Raw genomic sequence first — 16,989 nt, forward strand, 5'->3', positions numbered from 1 at the left:
AAAGTATTCCGTAGCAGAACAATGATCCACATCACCTACCGAAGAGATAAACGCCAGCACTACCAATCATCGTGTCGTGTCGGCCAAGCCTCCGGCATAACTGCATTGCTCGTGGGGCGTGGGCTAGCCATGTCTAGCCCACTTTCATGTTTAATCTCACACATCTCACCCGTAGGGTCCGTGTCACATACTTTGAGCAAACTTGTTCCTCAAGAAGCAGAAGCAGAAGCAGAAGCAGGGCTTTTCACCTAAAACAAAAGTAAAGCAAAGCTTTTTATTTTCTCTCTCCATTTCTCACTCACAGTACAAGAACCAAATTCCCCAACTCCTCTATTTTCCCCAAAATCAAACTTCTCAAGATTCGAAGATCGAGAAAAAATGGAGTGCGTTTTCGGATTAGTAGGCAACGGATTCGCAATAATTGCAGCAGATACATCGGCAGTTAACAGCATTTTGGTGCATAAAACCAATGAGGACAAGATCATGAAGCTCGATTCTCACAAGCTCATGGGCGCCAGTGGAGAAGCCGGCGATAGGTTTCTCTCACCTATTTTTTGTAATTTTTTCAAAATTAATTCCTTGATTTGTCAGTTTTTGATGGTTAATTTGCTAATATTTTTTTTCTGGATTTGTTCGGGGATCCACAGAGTTCAATTTACGGAGTTCGTTCAGAAGAACGTTTCTTTGTATCAGTTCAGGAATGGAATCCCATTGACAACTGCTGCCGCTGCTAATTTCACACGGGGTGAACTGGCTACTGCCTTAAGAAAGGTATATTAGGGCATTTCTTATATTTTTGGGGTTTCCGTTAATTCGAGGTTTTTCATATTTGATTTGAAATGTATGGATGTGTGAAATCTAGGATTAGGGGAGAGTACATTTAGGGTTTGAATTGTTTAGTCAGCCTAAGGTTACTGTAAGTGTTGGTGATTTGATTAGTAAATATGGGGTTTTGTTCGGCGAGGCAATTTGCCGAAAGATGTCTAATATTCCGTGGGGATTAAATTAGATTGCTTTTGCGTAGGTTTATTTGAAAAAGAATAGTGAGTTCTTCAAGAGGGTTAGGAAGAATCCATTTTAGCTCATCAAGCTGGGTTTGATTGGTATAGTGGTGGCTGGTAAGATGATGTACACTCTAAGCCGTCTAAGGTAATGGAAGATTGCTACATTCATAAAGGGTTGGAACATGAAGATCAAGGGGTTGAAAGATCTAGAGTTTGTTCTAACTTACTAGTTTGCCACGGTTGAGTTGTCCAACTAAAACAATAGATTTGATAGAGAATAACACCAAACATTTAAAGAATTATATCAGTTCTATGCTTGATTGAGAATTTTGTCGTTGGTTTATTCTTGTGCATTTTCTTCAGGAATAAATAAAATTTTGATCAGTAATTATTCAGGGTTTATGCTTTTGGTTTCTCTTCTATATAACTCTGTCATGGTATTTTCAATGAATGTTGTTAAATTGGATTTGGTTGTACAAATTTTTTAGGCAAACTTGTCATATCTTAAGATGTTTATCTGTCCCTTGCACGTCACTCAAGTTCTTAGATGGAAGCCATAGAACTTCAGATTTGCTTGATACATAGAGTCCATCTTGCCTTTTTAGAGCATGTTTGGTATAGTGTTATTAAGTGATGGAAATGGAATGACTTAATTGTTTCCATTACCTAATGGTTGGTATAAGAGGTGTGATAATAAATTCCATATCCTCAGAATAACCATTACCACCCATTTTATCCTTCTGAGCCCTATGCTAACAAAATTGTACCCTCCTCAATCCCCATTTTAGTACAAGTGATTCCTGGTATATGTCAAGTTTAACAAAGGATGTTTTACTTAGTGTGCAATGTGAAATTTAATTCAGTGAAGGGTATATGTGTAACCTGGTATTCCGAATAATTAATGGTTCACCAGCCTAATATTCGGAGGAAGTTTTAGAAATTCTTGAGAATAAAGTTGTTCCAAGGACAGAATATTTTGGCTATGCTTGTCATAATAAACCCATCAACCATGGATCTCTTGGACAAGTTTCTATGTAGTTTCTACAGTCATTGTCTCAAATTTGTGTGGGAGACCCTCTACTATGTTTTATGCTCAGATACTTGAACTATCCTAAGTCCTGATTTTTTTGTAGTTTCCTCAATGATTATGCGTGGTTATCGTTTAGCTGGGTGATCAGGTGAATAATTGATTCAGAGGTATTTATTGGTTCCAAGGGTGAATATTAGCTCCTGCCTTGATGATGTTGACAGACATGGCAGTTACAACATCAAAATCATTTTATAATGTAGCTGTTCAATGCATATGTGGGGTAATGATAAGTTGATAACCACGATTAAGTACATTAACAAGAACTATGACAATTTTAAAAATAAAAAATGAAGGATAAGGATGAAAAGAGGATATAACTGGTGTTTTAGTTATACTGGGAGGGTGAAAAAGTATTTTAGTCAATGGTTTGTTTAATTGTCCAAATGACATTAGGTCATTTATACCCCTTATGCCCTTGTCACTTCTGAGAATTTACAATTGAACCGGTCTTAGATGTTATAAAGGTACTCCATGGACTTCACTTCAGTTGCTTTGATTCTCTTGCCCTCTCTCTCAACTCCGGTTTTGTGACCAGTGATTTCACTTCAGTTGATATGTTTGACTTGTTGCATCTGGGCATCACTTTTGATCTTTTTTTAACATATCTGGTCTGTTTTCTTACTAACCTTCCTTACCATATACTCCCTCAGTTTCTTAAAGATTACCCCGTACTCAATTTTCACTTCATTAAGACTTGGGTAAAACTGTGCACATGGGTTGGTAAAGTTGGGCAAATGAGGAGAGAGATAGAGAGAGAAAGCAAGTGGGAAAACATACCAAAAGAGGTATGGAGCAAACTCAAAGGAGCATCTCAAAGTGACATGGGGCAGTAAAAAAAGGGATGGAGGGAGTAATAGGTGATAACCTCTGTGATCTTACTTCCTTGTCTTGGATCCTCTTTAGCCCTCCATGATGTCGTTCTCTCACTTTGCAGCTAGCGACTTTGTATTTCCTTCTTTTCTAAGTTAGCTGTGAATTAAACTTACATCTTATGCACAGGATTCCCTTTTCTAGGATCTTGCATTGGTGCTTTAAAGACTGAACATGACATGGAAATTCTAAGCTACTTTTCGAGGAATTTGGTTATACTATACCCTGATGTATTTTTGTAAAGGGACTTGTAAACTATCTACTTTTGTGACTGATAACTTTGATGGAGCTGCGTTTTGGGAGTATTTGCATTTTCTTCAGGAGAATAGGAAAGAAAGACACCAGAATATACTATCTAGTAATAGATGATTTCCAAGTCATATTTCATTTGATGTTCCTTTTACGTGCTCCCCTGTGCTTTCTCTTGTGAGATTCAATATGTCGAGAGGTTGGATTACTTTTTTGTGCAATCTAAAGTTTGCCTGGGAACACTGTTTGTGTAAACCGGAATTTTCAAGTTGACAAACAGTAAGACATTATAGGTGATAAAAAATGAAAGGTGTTTTGGGTGGTAGCCTTGCTGCCTTTGGTCGGTTGAGGGATTGGAGATGAGATGCAAGGTCATATATTTTTGTTATGGGGGGTTTTCAGCAGTGAGTTAATACCGCTAGAATGAGGTTGGCTACAGTGACATGTGAGCCATTAGTGAGCCAACAGTTCTATGCATTCCAGTTTTAAGCATTGCATACAAAAATTTATCTCAATAATACTCCCATCTTAGCCAATTTTTATTTTTATTTTTATTAACTGATATTTATTTTGTGGTGGGGATTTTTACTAGCTGCATGAATTGATAATTTGTTTAAGGGGTTTGGCATACGAATATTTTTGGTCCAATTGATCTGCCTGATTAAAGTTTCTGTCACTTCTAGAGAAATTAGCTTAGTCAACACAAAATTTGTTCTGATTTGTGATGATACGTGGTCCAATTGGGATCATCTCCTTTGTGTAAGAGGGAAATGTGTAAAAATCTAGTCTTCTTGTTTCTATTTTGATAGTTATTGTCAAATGTATTAATCACACTGACATGTTGGCAGTGATAGTTTTGTTATGGGGGGTTTTCAGCAGTGAGTTAATACCGCTAGAATGAGGTTGGCTACAGTGACATGTGAGCCATTAGTGAGCCAACAGTTCTATGCATTCCAGTTTTAAGCATTGTATACAAAAATTATCTCAATAATACTCCCATCTTAGCCAGTTTTTATTTTTATTTTTATTAACTGATATTTACTTTGTGGTGGGAATTTTTACTAGCTGCATGAATTGATAATTTGTTTAAGGGGTTTGGCATACATATATTTTTGGTCCCATTGATCTGCCTGATTAAAGTTTCTGTCACTGCTACAGAAATTAGCTTAGTCAACACAAAATTTGTTCTGATTTGTGATGATACGTGGTCCCATTGGGATCATCTCCTTTGTGTAAGAGGGAAATGTGTAAAAATCTAGTCTTCTTGTTTCTATTTTGATAGTTATTGTCAAATGTATTAATCACACTTATTTCACCTTGGTTTCCGATTTACACTTATCTTAAGCTGAATACTACGACGTCTTTAACAGCTATTGTTTTAAATATGTGGAAAATGTACTGTGATAGATTATTGTTTTATCCTACCATCTATTCCGTTTCTATATGGAGAAGTTGTGTTGAGAATTCGGATCCTCTACACTAGCCCTTTACTTCATTGTCCCAGCAAATAGATCTGGAGAAAATCTGCCATCCTCTTTTGACATGTGCAATCTGGACTTTCTGGAAGTGTTGATTAGTTTCCAGTATACATCTCAAGTTTTTCTGTAGTAATTACTCCGTATATATTTTAAGGATCATGTGCATATCTCATTTGAGTATGTCACGAAAACTGGAGGGTTAACATAAAAGAGCTTTCTTTACCAGTTGCAGGGGTTAGGAAAAAGGGTTGCCATGACACTACTGATGAATAGCGTAAAAAACTTTCTTATGGGCTTATGGTTTATAAAGAAGACTGACTCATTATTTTTCTTTTTAATGGGGTTGAAGGTTTATTGATGAGTTTGATAGATGGACTGGGTAGAAAATATTGTCCACCAAGGGGGAAATGACACTCTCTTCTATTAAGGAAGTCATCTTTTTCTCGTTGACAAGAGGTATGGGATCCCCCAAATGTGATACGGGTAGGAGTTGAATCTCGTCTTGGGGAAGAAAGGTGGCATGATAGCCACATCCCTATTTAAGCTACTAAGCTGTGCATATATAGTTCAATTTCATGATAGCCACATCTCTAGTTGAACTTTGTGCAAGCTAATCTTGAGATCATTCAAGTCTGATGTTGTAGCTTTAATATCATTTTAGAACATGTAATGTTATGATTTCAACATGCGAGAATATTGCAACTTGATAGCACAAACTATCATAATGCACGAATGACTTCACATCTCATTTCCAATCAAGGTTACTTCAAGAGTAAAGTTCTGCTTCATGGCGATTGTGTTGGTTATAGTAACTATTCCACTGTTGAAGAAAAAGCATAAGTGTGTTTAGTTAGCTCATTTTGGACTTGTGGAGTAAATGCTTGTCCGTAGAAAAGTAGTTGCTGAAAGTGCTGTTTGGCTAATTCCCTTTTTCAGTTCTATGTTCTGAAGAAAAATTTCCTGTCCGTAGTCATGATTGATTGGTTTCTGATTGCCTATTATGGTTAGTGTTTGAGCTGATAATCCTGGGGCATGCTACATGTCGCATATTAAACTTTGAGGTAAATGTCAAGTATAACAGAAAGCATGTGAAGGTTAAATATTATAGATGTCCCATTTATCCTTTCTGATAAAAAACTTCCATAATGTCTTCTTTGTCTCTTGGAACTTCTTCCGTATTTCTTTGCACATCGCACTGTCATGTGGAAACTTCCATAACTTCTGTTATTACGGCGCTACCAGAAGAAGTGCCCGATATTGCCACCTTTCATGCCGAATATGGATCCAGACTAGATTTGTTTTTGATGAAACTGGATGTGATCTTGACCTCTCGCCTCTACCACAGTACCACTATCCTATGACTGCGTTTTTCTTTTGGGCTAGATTCTCAGTGCTAGATAAATTTCATATCAAAGATATAGCATTTAGTTAACACCTATTTTCATATTGTTTTCAGTTTGGGCACTGGGGAATGTGGGGATCAGGCGAGGGGCATAAAGCATAGAAGGAGTGAAGGACAAGTAAAAGTAGATGGAGATGTTTTTGTCGTAGGCTCTATTATGTTCACCTTATTTTGACTTTTTCAGGTCTAATAAGATAATATAATACTCGTATAAGATAAGATAAGCTAAGATAATGCTCCCTCCGTCCCAATTTAATTATCACGCTTTATTTTTCCATCTGTCCCAATTTAATTTTCATAATTCCTTTTATGGCATGAACCTACTAATATTTATTACCTCTCCCTTCCCACTATCAAAAGTTAGTCCGACTCCCCTTTTATTCAATTAAAATATTGATCCACTATCTCCTATCACTCCTATTTTTGTGTTTAAATATTATAGTTAAGTCAACATCTACTTATCGCATAAAATTCCGTGAAAAGTTTAGTGCGACGATTAAATTAGGACTGAGGGAATATAAGATAAGACAAGCTAAGGGCCAATAGATAAGATAATACAAATGAAATTCAGGTGAATAGAATGATAGCTAAGTTGCTGCTGGCCTGCTAAATATATATATTGCTGGTCAGTCAATTTTCAAGATTTGTCCTCCCTTGTCAAATTAAGAAGGATGGAGGGAGGGAGAACAATTGGTAATATCAGTTATTAATTCTTACCTGTATTTATCTTTCGTCTTCCTACTTGGTGAAAACCATTTTTAATCTGATGTGAGTTCCACCTTTTCTCCTAATAGTCTGCTACCTTACCTTCCCCTATCACATGAACTTTTTTCTCACAGTTCCTATACTTTTCCTTACTACTGTTTATTACTATCAATCCACTTTTTTTGTCACATATGATCAATTTTAGCTGACCCCTAATATTTTTTCTGGGATGGAGGAACTATCTGTTTTTCTAATATTTTCTTGATTGACAAATTCGGTTTAGCATATATCGGTCTCTGGGAAATGATTGACAAGATTCTCTATCAAGTTCACAAGACTTTGGGAAAGTTAAAATGCGGTTTTATTGATAGTGAGGTACAAACTATTAACCTAGATTCGACTTTATCACCTTGATGTGGCTTTTTGGCCGTGGAGTTAATTTATTGATGATGGCCTCCCTCAATTGTGTATATGCCGGCTCACACTATTGTTGAGTTTCTGTAAGTAGTTATCCTCAAATGACTTGGGATATCAAATGGTTGTAAACCTATCTATCAAGTTTAGATGGTAAAATGGTACACAATTTATGTTGCATGTCTCATTCATTACTATTTTTGTTGGATGGGATGCCAGCTTGAATACTTACCACTATTGCGGACAACCATGGTCCATCATATTTTCTGTTTGATGCATACTTTGCAATGATCAGTTCTAGGGAATATGCGGTTAGAGGATGATGTTAGTTATGCTTTTCAATTTTCATTGTCCATCAAGTTTTCTCTTCCAAGTGCTATATGCAATTTTATCAACTCTATGTTTTGACTTTATTTTAGTGCGCCGATTTTATTTTGATATATCAACTCTATGTTTTTGGGACTAAGGCTTTGTTGTTGTTGTTGTTGTTGTATATCTCAGACTTCAGAGCATTTAGATTGTGTTATATGTGTATTATACATTCAGTTGAAAAGTTTTCTTCTATTAATATTGGGATTTGGTGTGTATTTTTTGTTTTTTTGACAGTAGTGTAATTTTGATGAGAACCATAAAAAGAAAAAGTTTCTGAATTTAAGTGATTTCGGACTCATATTAGGGTACACCTTCTCAGTGGCTTCGTAGTTAGGGATGCCTTGAGAGACAAAAGACTGAAAGAGGATATTTATTTTAGTATTAAGGACTTTTTTGGCTTCCTATCAAAATTAGGCTAAGCTTAGATTGTTTTTTCCATAATGGTTACATTATTTTTGGTGTAATCATTATTATTGAGAAGAATTGTCATTATTTTTGGTGTAATACTTACCCTGACATTCTTGATGTCTTTTCCATACGGTACTTCACTTGATTTTTACCCCCCCTATCAGAATTTCTTCTATCCCTATCTTCATCCGCTGTATGCTTCTCTCCCTTAATCTGGATCATTTGATTTTATACATTCTGTTCAAGAATTATTTGATTACTCATAGCGTTTCTCTGACGTTTTCGTTGTGTTAAATTTCAGAATCCGTACTCCGTCAACATAATTCTAGCTGGCTTTGACCAAGACACTGGACCATCACTGTACTTTATCGACTACATTGCAACTCTTCACAAGGTAGATAAGGCAGCATTCGGCTACGGTTCATATTTTGCTCTTGCCATGATGGACCGACATTACCGCAGTGACATGTCTGTTGACGAGGCCATCAAGTTGGTTGATGAATGCATAGCAGAGATCAGGACTAGGTTGGTTGTGGCTCCACCAAATTTCGTTATCAAAATCGTTGATAAGGACGGAGCTCGGGAATTCGCATGGCGCCAGTCCATTAAAGATCAAGGCGTTGAAGATGCAAATGCTGCTTCTGCCTGAGTAGCGGAAAATAGGTCGTTATCATACTTTCTGAAGCTGGTAGTATTGATGTAACAGGATAATTGACTATGTTTGAAACTGTATACCCTTGTTACTTTGGAGTTGTTATCTGGTGGTTTTCCCCCTCGTTATCATTAATGCTGAACTATATCAAATTGATTGTCCTGGTGGAATATCAGTAAGCTACTGTTTATTTTGGCTGAGGATCACGTCCGTAAGATATGCAGCTCAGTAAGGAGGTAGTCTTACCCTTGGGGAAGAACGATGTGCAACTCTTCTGGAGTAGAGTAACATATACTCCGTATTACCTTCGTTCCTTGAAAGTTCTTTACGTCTTGAAATATGTCTAAACAAGTTTGACCGTAAATTTCACTGTTGTCTACGTCAAAACAGTATAGATATTGTTAGATTGATCTCGTTATGTCTTTTCATGATGTCAACTTTTTATAATTTCTTCACGTACAAAATTAAATATATAATTGGTTAAATATTACATTGAAATCTGTACAAATAGTGAGCCTAACGAACATTAAGGAACGAAAGTAATACTAACACTAACGGTGTGTAACGGAAGTAATCTATTTTACTATATACTAAAAGAGTCACCAGGAATGACACATGTCATTTCCTGGATAAAAATGAAATAAAATATAATTGGATTACCATTGATAGAATATGCAGTTATTTTGTAAATATTATGTATTAATTAGATTCCTAATTAATAGCCTCATATCACGCTATTGTACAACAGATAATTTATATATATACTGATGTCCTTCAAGTACTGTCCCGCTACTAGATTGCTGATATTTTTACCGCGTACTTTTTAATGATTTTCGGGAAAGTCTCAACGTACAACAATCTCCCGCTTCGACTGCAGGGGTGTGATAAAATATGCAGTTATTTTGTAAATATTATGTATTAATTAGATTTCTAATGAATAGCCCCATATCACGCTATTGTACAACAGGTAGTTTGTATATATACTGACAATACACTCAATGAAAGTTAGGGGAATTAAATGTAACTACGTAGTACATGATATATTACTGGAGGAAAGATGAATCAATATTATTTTCTCCTTTACAATTTGATTTTATTTATGTATTGTTATAATTTTTTAATTAAATTATATAATATTGAAGAATTTTTTCTAATGTTAGTCTAATAACAATACACGGTGAGTATGGATGTTAATTAAAATAATAATAAGTGGTAAATATACAACTATATAATTCATAACTTTGTACTCCGTGTTGTACTAATATGCATATTTAGCTTATTTGGATATTTATTTTATACACTATGAATTCATAGTTTTGCATATATTCTTTTTACTTTTACGTTTTTCTAATATCACAAATCTTTTTTTTATATTGAAATAATAAAATATTTTAATAATAACCGTGTGTTGCACGGGACCTAACCTAGTACTAATACTAACGGTGTGTTCTTTACCTGTGTTATAGTAAAATACTTGAAAGAATCATGCTCTCGGATCTTATGTATGAGCATTGAACAATATTGTTCAACTGATTCAAATATCGGAACTCTGCTGTCAGATATTTTGAGTTGTTATTCCAATCATCGGAAGTACATTAGAAGATAGCAAATATCAGGGAACAAAACCATAACGATACAGTATTTATTTAGTTTACAGTAGTCTGGGAAAGTTCAACCTTCAGACATTGACATTCTCACAACTCTACCATTAACCACACTTTGGAACTATTTAAAAGCCAGCAAAGTCCAAAAGTGAAACTATGGGATTCTGCTGTTGTTTTGGGCCAGCCATGAAATAAGATTGCCTCTGTCTCTGAAACATCTCCTGTACATCTCTTGCTGGCAGATTGAAAGATAACTCCATCGCTTGTTCATCTAGCTGGTTTATTATGTTCTCTTGTCCTGCAAGGAAGTTTCTTTGGTTGTTTTTGGCATTGATACCAAACCCGATAGTCTTAAGGCTCTCGTTCTCTGATGCTACTAAAGCAAGTGGATGTCCAGCAGGAACGATAAAAACATCACCCTTCGTTAAGCGAGAGCTCACTTTCTCGTACATCTGGCTGCTACCTTGTTCCTTCTTATTACTTGTGTTTTCCGTGAGTGGTCGTGCAATTTCAAAATATCCACTCCCTTCCTCCACCAGAACAATGAAGGTTGTCCGAGAATTATAGTTTGGTGCCATCATTGACCCCTGTTAATCGCATAAGCTTACAATTAAGTCAGATGAATTCACATCTTTATTAATCTACACTACAACTGAATTTCTTTACCTGTTTGATGTCACAGTATGCAACAGAGACGTCAAGATCTTCGAGCAGCTCATAATCATTTGGAGTAACCTCATAAAACTCCCCATGTTCATTCGACATTTGTGGCCGTCCATCCAACAAACTGAATTTGCCTTTGGATTCTCCAAATTGTCTTCTGGACATCCCATGACCCAACGCTCTCACTTGCTCTTCACTGGCTTTCACGATTGCTCCTTCCTTCTGTTGATTTAAGAGCTTCTCAAGCTGCTCCCTTGGTATCTACATACAAAGTCAGCTTTAGTAAAGGTTTTCATTGCAGTTTCAGTCAAGAAAAATTCTGGATAGTAGAAACTAAGAAAGGACTAGTGGTAAAGAACACACATTCAGTGCAGCTTGGAGGATTTCTGTACTGAAGCTGTTGAGGAACGATTTGGATTCTTCACCGCCTATACCGAAAAATTGCTGCATCGAAAAAGATTTCATTATTACGTACATCGTATGGTAGTGTTACTAATAATTATAACATAAATACAATATAAAAACATATTATACAAGTACCTGATAACGACCAGGAATATTAACAGGGCGTAATAGCTCAGCTATTTGCAGCTTTTCATCATTTTGAATGTTAGTTAGGTAGGCTGTTGTGCCAGAGGGAATCATCAGCACATCTCCACGTTCAACATTGAAGGTCTTACGGTTTTCTTGCTTCAAAAATGTCACAATGGCTTTTCCTATATTTTGAGTCACAGCAGAGTAAGTTGTATGCAAAAGTTGAGACACATGATATATCAAGTAAATAATAAGCCATTGATAAAATGATGTTGTTAATAACAGAGTGAGAGTATATTAGTATATACCTTTGATGAAGAAGAGAACGGAGTCAGCATCCCAGTGATGAGGAAGCATGAAAGTGTTAGGATTGGCCTCATAGATACCAATTCTGAATCTGTCAATTCCAAGTAGGAGGTTTGACTTCTCTGAGAACCTTTGGAGTACCTTCATATGCCCTTCTCGAGTTGAATAACGTGACTCAAAGCTCTTAGAGTTGAAGTAGTAAGGATTAACAGCCTCTTTACCCAGTTTGATCTTGTTAAGGATATTAAATCCCTTTCGACGACCTTGCTCGCCCCTTCGATGATGCTTGTGCCCCTCACGATGACGACCAAATTGATCTTCACAATCCAATTTGCATTGTCTTTGTCGTGGAAAACCTTCCTCCTCGTCCTCACACCTATGAAGACAATGTGTGTAGTCATGTTCTCGTGGATGCCTGCCCATGAGTTTCAGCAAAACTGTCATATTGTCAATCATTGTAATCCGTTGTTCAAGTCTTTGAACTTCATAATAAGTTGGTGTTATAATTACTCCCCCGGAATAGGCACTTAGATACTCTCTTATTACTAGATGATCTAGTTACTAGGTGTTGGTAAAGGATATCATCATATTTCAAATGCATCCTCTGACTGTGTATGTGTAATCTCATTCATCAAATTGATTAGCTTTATTTACCAATAAATTTGATGGTCAAATATCATCTAATTGTCGTGTTATTCTTACCTTTTACTTGCTCAGTCCCAAATACGTAGTCCACGGTTATATTTTAGTCTGTCCTAAATGTATATTTAGGAAATCGATAATCTCTACTTATCTACTCTATACGGCGAGACTCGAACCTAAAACCTCTCCTGAGCGAGGTCAAGCTGCTTACCACTTGAACCAATCATATATAGGTTGGTGCCAAATGCACATATTGATCTCTCTAACTAACAAGTTTAACACGTACAAGACTACAAGTGTACAACCTTTTGAAAGGATGGACTCCTTACCATGTACGATTCTTATAACGTACTCGGTAACAACCCTAAGCACAATATCTTTGGAAGAGAGTAGTAACAATAAAATATACTACTCCCTCTGTTCTTAAATGTTCTACCCATTTCAATTTGGCGCATTTACCAATGTGTATTTTACATCATTAATATATTTAATTACGTATTATTAAAAATTATAAAATTTTTATATTGTCAAAGTGCTCATTGAGACGAAACAAACAAAACCCCGCATGACTATATTTTTTCTTATATATTGGCAGTAGTTCAAGGAGGGTTTCTAAACCTCATGTGACTTGTGTCCATACCACATGGACACAAGTGATCCAAATACAATCATCTTGAGTACCAATACATAATATGTCAGTACCAAAATGCAAAATTGCTTAGAAATACCACCAATATAAGTCATATGTGTTATTATTGGTATTCACATAATTTGTATTGGTACTAACATATTCTGTATTGGTACTCCAAATTCTGTATTGGTACTCACTTGTGTCCAATATGGACACAAGTCACTTGTGACAAAGATTTCCTCGTAGTTCAAGAGATTCCCTTTCATTGTGAATAATGTCAAGATTCCAAATGGATAGAACACTAAGGAACGGAGGGAGTACCTAATTTGCTTCATAATATTACTTACACTGAGTTTTATACTAATTTTTTTAACATGAAAAAAACTTACCCTGTCCCAGATTAGTTGTTATACTTGTCTTTGTACAAAGTTTTAGATGATAAATGGTTATTTGGTTATCGATTGTTATTTTATTGAAAAGTTAGATGTGGTAGGAGTTAATGGGGTATTTTTTTAATTGAACGAGAGAGGGTGTAGGGACAAAAAACAATTTAGTGGAAAGAGTGAGACAATATAATAATTATGGGGTCATTCCTACTTTAGAAGTGTAAAAACTAATGTGGGACAAACGAAAAAGAAAAGTGTAACAATTAATCTGAGACGGAGAGAGTACGAATTTACCACACAACAGTGACCCATTTCCGGCCACTCTACTTTACCTCGTTCTTTTTTACTCCATACTACGTATGATACAACTACCCACCTTACATTTACCGCCCTCTCTTACTAATTTGCTTTAATAGGAAAAATAACATTGGTAGGTAGGTAGCTAGTCAAATTAAAGTCAAAATAAACACGAGAGATGGGATTGTTGGCTAACGCATAGACGGATGTTACTCAAAACTCAATACTAACACTTCGTAAGCTAAAGCACGTGCGGATGCCCGGCCCAATCAGTAAACTAGTAATCGGAGGGAGTATACCTCCGTTCCCAAAATTACGGTATTGTTTTCTAAATTGGGCGTTCCAAAATATTTCTAATTTTGGCTATTAAAATCCCCATTTTATTATGTATTATATTAATTAAAAATGCATTATAATCCATCTTTCTATGTACCATATTCTCTTTCCCTTATACTTTATTCCATATTTCCATGCAACTTGATCAATCATTGTTTGTAATTTGCTGCACTTTTTCATGTACTATATTCCCTTTTTCTTAAATCCGTGTTTTTATCAAACGGGACTATAACTATGGTACGAAGAAAGTAAGTAGTAGATAGAAATGTATATACGTACCGATCTCCTCCACCGCCATGATGATGTTCATGGTCCGGATCTCTTTCCCGATCATGTTCATCTTCATCTTCATCTTCATGCTCATGCTCATGATCGTGTTCATGTCCTCTTTCTCTTTCTCTCTTCAAAGCTGCCTCATAATCATCTTGACACCTCCTCTGGCATTCCCACTGCCTCTTACCCGAGCCGGGACATGTTTGTTGACAAAGCTCATATTCCTCCTCTGCATCATCATCTCTTACATTTCTTCTTTCTACTTCCTGAAAGTGAACCTGGCATCTTTGCCTGCACAGATGCTCCTCGAAGTACGGCTGTTGCCTTTGGCACTGCTCCTCACACCGCCTAACCTCTTGCTTTCTGTCGGATGCGGAACCCAAAGCAACAACAAGGATTGAAAATGTTATTAAGATTGCTAATGAATACTTAGTTTGTACCACTTTCATTGCACCTATCTAGCTTCTCTTTACTTGTTTACTAATTTTGATGACTTTATTTTGTTGTCTATGTAGGAAAAGCAAACAGAGCGATAAACTCAAATTATACAAGATAATTTTTAATTTGGGGAAATAATAATGGTATTTTTTTCAAATATTTGGACTTCATTTATTTTGATTTACATGCATCACGACGGGTGTGTTTTGGGATCCAAGTCTTTATGCCACGTTCACAACATGCTACTAATCCTTTCGTTTTGGAGAAACATATCAAAGTTATCTAAAGGGAGAAACAGTAAAGTATTTTCTTTTCCCCTTTCACTCATACTAAGAATTGGACTGCGCGACGCGAATGCCCGCCACATCAAACGTTAAAATTTATTTGTGGAGAAGTGGGTGTCAACAATGTACTATGTAATAATACATAATATCGTTACTACCTTTTGAATAGGAGAGTGTACTAAAAATAACCAAATCTAATTGTAGGTACGAAATTTTTGTAAATGTGCCACGTCGGATGTTATTAGAGTCAATAGTCAAGGTATTGACTCAATAATTATTTGACGGTCAATAAAATTAATTAATTTGGTTGCATAAATTTTTTTGGCCCATTTTAGTTATTTTATCAAACCCAGATATTTTTAATGGTGAAACCTAACCAAATAGGTTAAACTGTTATAAACGGGTCATGACTCTCAAGTCCAATTCAAAAATCCCAAAACACATAAAACCCTAAAAGATCAATTCACTCTTATAAATAGGAGTTTCCTGCATCATTTGTGGGAGGAGGAGAAACAGACGGCAAACCTAAATCTCTCACATATTCTCCTGCCAATAAAGTCTCATCAAACTCTCTCTCCCTAGAAGAAGAACATCAAGCATTCAAACGACGTGCAGTTTCATTCTAGAAGATCAACCTTGGACGAGATCAAGCCCAAAGGCCCTTATTCAAGAAGATAAAAACCCGTTTGTGAGCAACACCAAATCGACATCAAATCAGCCTGGTGGAAGAAGAACAACAAGCATACAAAACTGACGTGCCGTTCTATTCTACATCAACATTCATGAACGAGATCAAGCCCGTAGGCCCTCATTCAAGTACAATCAAATTAGTACGTGAACCAAGTCAAATTCAAAGTGGAGATCGAATCAGAGGAGAAAATATTAGAGACTGTACCCAAATTCATCAAAAATTAATAACATTATTTTGAGTTCGTTATTTTGCAGACTCTGAAATTTGTGTTTACAAATTTGGCACGCTCGGTGGGACGATTTCTACCTCTCATCTCTTTCTCCACAATCAAAGTACTGACGCACTTTCGAGCCGTAAAAGCATGATGATGAAGAAACAAGATCCAATCATGGCGGCCAACAAAAGATCCCGTTCATTTTGATGCAACTTTTTCATCGCTAACAAACCTTGACGGCGGCTACAAAAGCAACAAGTTCTTCCCTCCAACATCAATCCAAGGCCCGTCACAGAAGGCAAGCAAAGATGCGGTCCAAGATCCATCAAAGGAGCCAATCAATGGAGCGGTCCAAGATCCGTCAAAGGAACTAACCAATGGAGCAATAGACGTCGTTGTTGTAAATGTCATGGTGATTGAAGCAAACACCATCGAGGAAGAATTGGCGAACATGAAGAAAATCATTGAAAATCTTGTCAAAGACGGCGAAGAAAAAGGAGCCCACATCAAACGACAAGAAGAAAAAATCGCCAAATTGACCAAGAAGCTTGAAAAACGTCCCATTGACGAAACACACAAAAATGGCAAAACCGAAAGTGAAGGCAAAAGCGATGAATCTAAGTCGACTGCGAAGCCCAAGCCAAGAAGGAGAAGAAAGCCCCATGGTGATTCGTTCTGCTTCCGTCAAATTCAAGATATGATAGCCAAAACTATCAAACACCAGCTTGACGTAGATCCTGACGAAAGTGGCCATTACATCAAACCTTACACAAAAAGGATTGATGTCTTGGAGATGCCTAACGCTTATCAACGTCCAAAATTCATGCTTTTTGATGGAAAAGGCAATCCAAAACAACATGTTGCACATTTCATTGAAACGTGTAACAATGCAGGGACTGAAGGAGACTTGCTCGTGAAGCAGTTTGTTCGATCGCTAAAAGAAGTTGCCTTTGATTGGTATGCCGACGAATTAGAATCTGGATCGATTGATAGCTGGGACCAGATGGAAGAATTGTTCCTGAATCGCTTCATAAACACTCGTCGCA

General features: G+C 36.5%; 2 protein-coding genes across 2 annotated transcripts; one reads left to right on the forward strand and one right to left on the reverse strand.

The window, feature by feature from the left end:
* The first annotated feature begins 231 nt into the window (after positions 1-231).
* LOC110800055 (proteasome subunit beta type-2-A) lies at positions 232-8,844 on the forward strand. The gene is made up of 3 exons (XM_022005339.2): positions 232-536; positions 648-771; positions 8,294-8,844. Exons 1-3 carry the CDS (start codon positions 379-381, stop codon positions 8,639-8,641), a joined length of 630 nt encoding a protein of 209 aa, XP_021861031.1. The 5' UTR covers positions 232-378; the 3' UTR covers positions 8,642-8,844.
* Positions 8,845-10,256: 1,412 nt separating this feature from the next.
* Positions 10,257-14,831, reverse strand: LOC110800058 (vicilin Cor a 11.0101-like). Its single transcript, XM_022005343.2, has 6 exons — positions 14,323-14,831; positions 11,754-12,166; positions 11,452-11,627; positions 11,275-11,355; positions 10,915-11,172; positions 10,257-10,835 (listed from the first exon to the last, which is right to left on the reverse strand). Exons 1-6 carry the CDS (start codon positions 14,763-14,765, stop codon positions 10,374-10,376), a joined length of 1,833 nt encoding a protein of 610 aa, XP_021861035.1. The 5' UTR covers positions 14,766-14,831; the 3' UTR covers positions 10,257-10,373.
* Positions 14,832-16,989: the final 2,158 nt, after the last annotated feature.

The sequence above is a fragment of the Spinacia oleracea genome, chromosome 3 (assembly GCF_020520425.1).
Source record: "Spinacia oleracea cultivar Varoflay chromosome 3, BTI_SOV_V1, whole genome shotgun sequence".
Classification (NCBI taxonomy): domain Eukaryota; kingdom Viridiplantae; phylum Streptophyta; class Magnoliopsida; order Caryophyllales; family Amaranthaceae; genus Spinacia; species Spinacia oleracea.

What these genes read in the sequence shown, in the direction of transcription:
- LOC110800055 (XM_022005339.2), top strand. Translation starts at nt 379, where the DNA reads ATGGAGTGCGTTTTCGGATTAGTAGGCAACGGATTCGCAATAATTGCA. An exon ending in AGTGGAGAAGCCGGCGATAG is followed by an intron (nt 537 to 647) that starts GTTTCTCTCACC and finishes GGGGATCCACAG; the next exon opens with AGTTCAATTTACGGAGTTCG. An exon ending in TGGCTACTGCCTTAAGAAAG is followed by an intron (nt 772 to 8,293) that starts GTATATTAGGGC and finishes GTTAAATTTCAG; the next exon opens with AATCCGTACTCCGTCAACAT.
- LOC110800058 (XM_022005343.2), bottom strand. Translation starts at nt 14,765, where the DNA reads ATGAAAGTGGTACAAACTAAGTATTCATTAGCAATCTTAATAACATTT. An exon ending in CATGGCGGTGGAGGAGATCG is followed by an intron (nt 12,167 to 14,322) that starts GTACGTATATAC and finishes ACTCATGGGCAG; the next exon opens with GCATCCACGAGAACATGACT. An exon ending in ATATTCCTGGTCGTTATCAG is followed by an intron (nt 11,356 to 11,451) that starts GTACTTGTATAA and finishes TTTTCGATGCAG; the next exon opens with CAATTTTTCGGTATAGGCGG.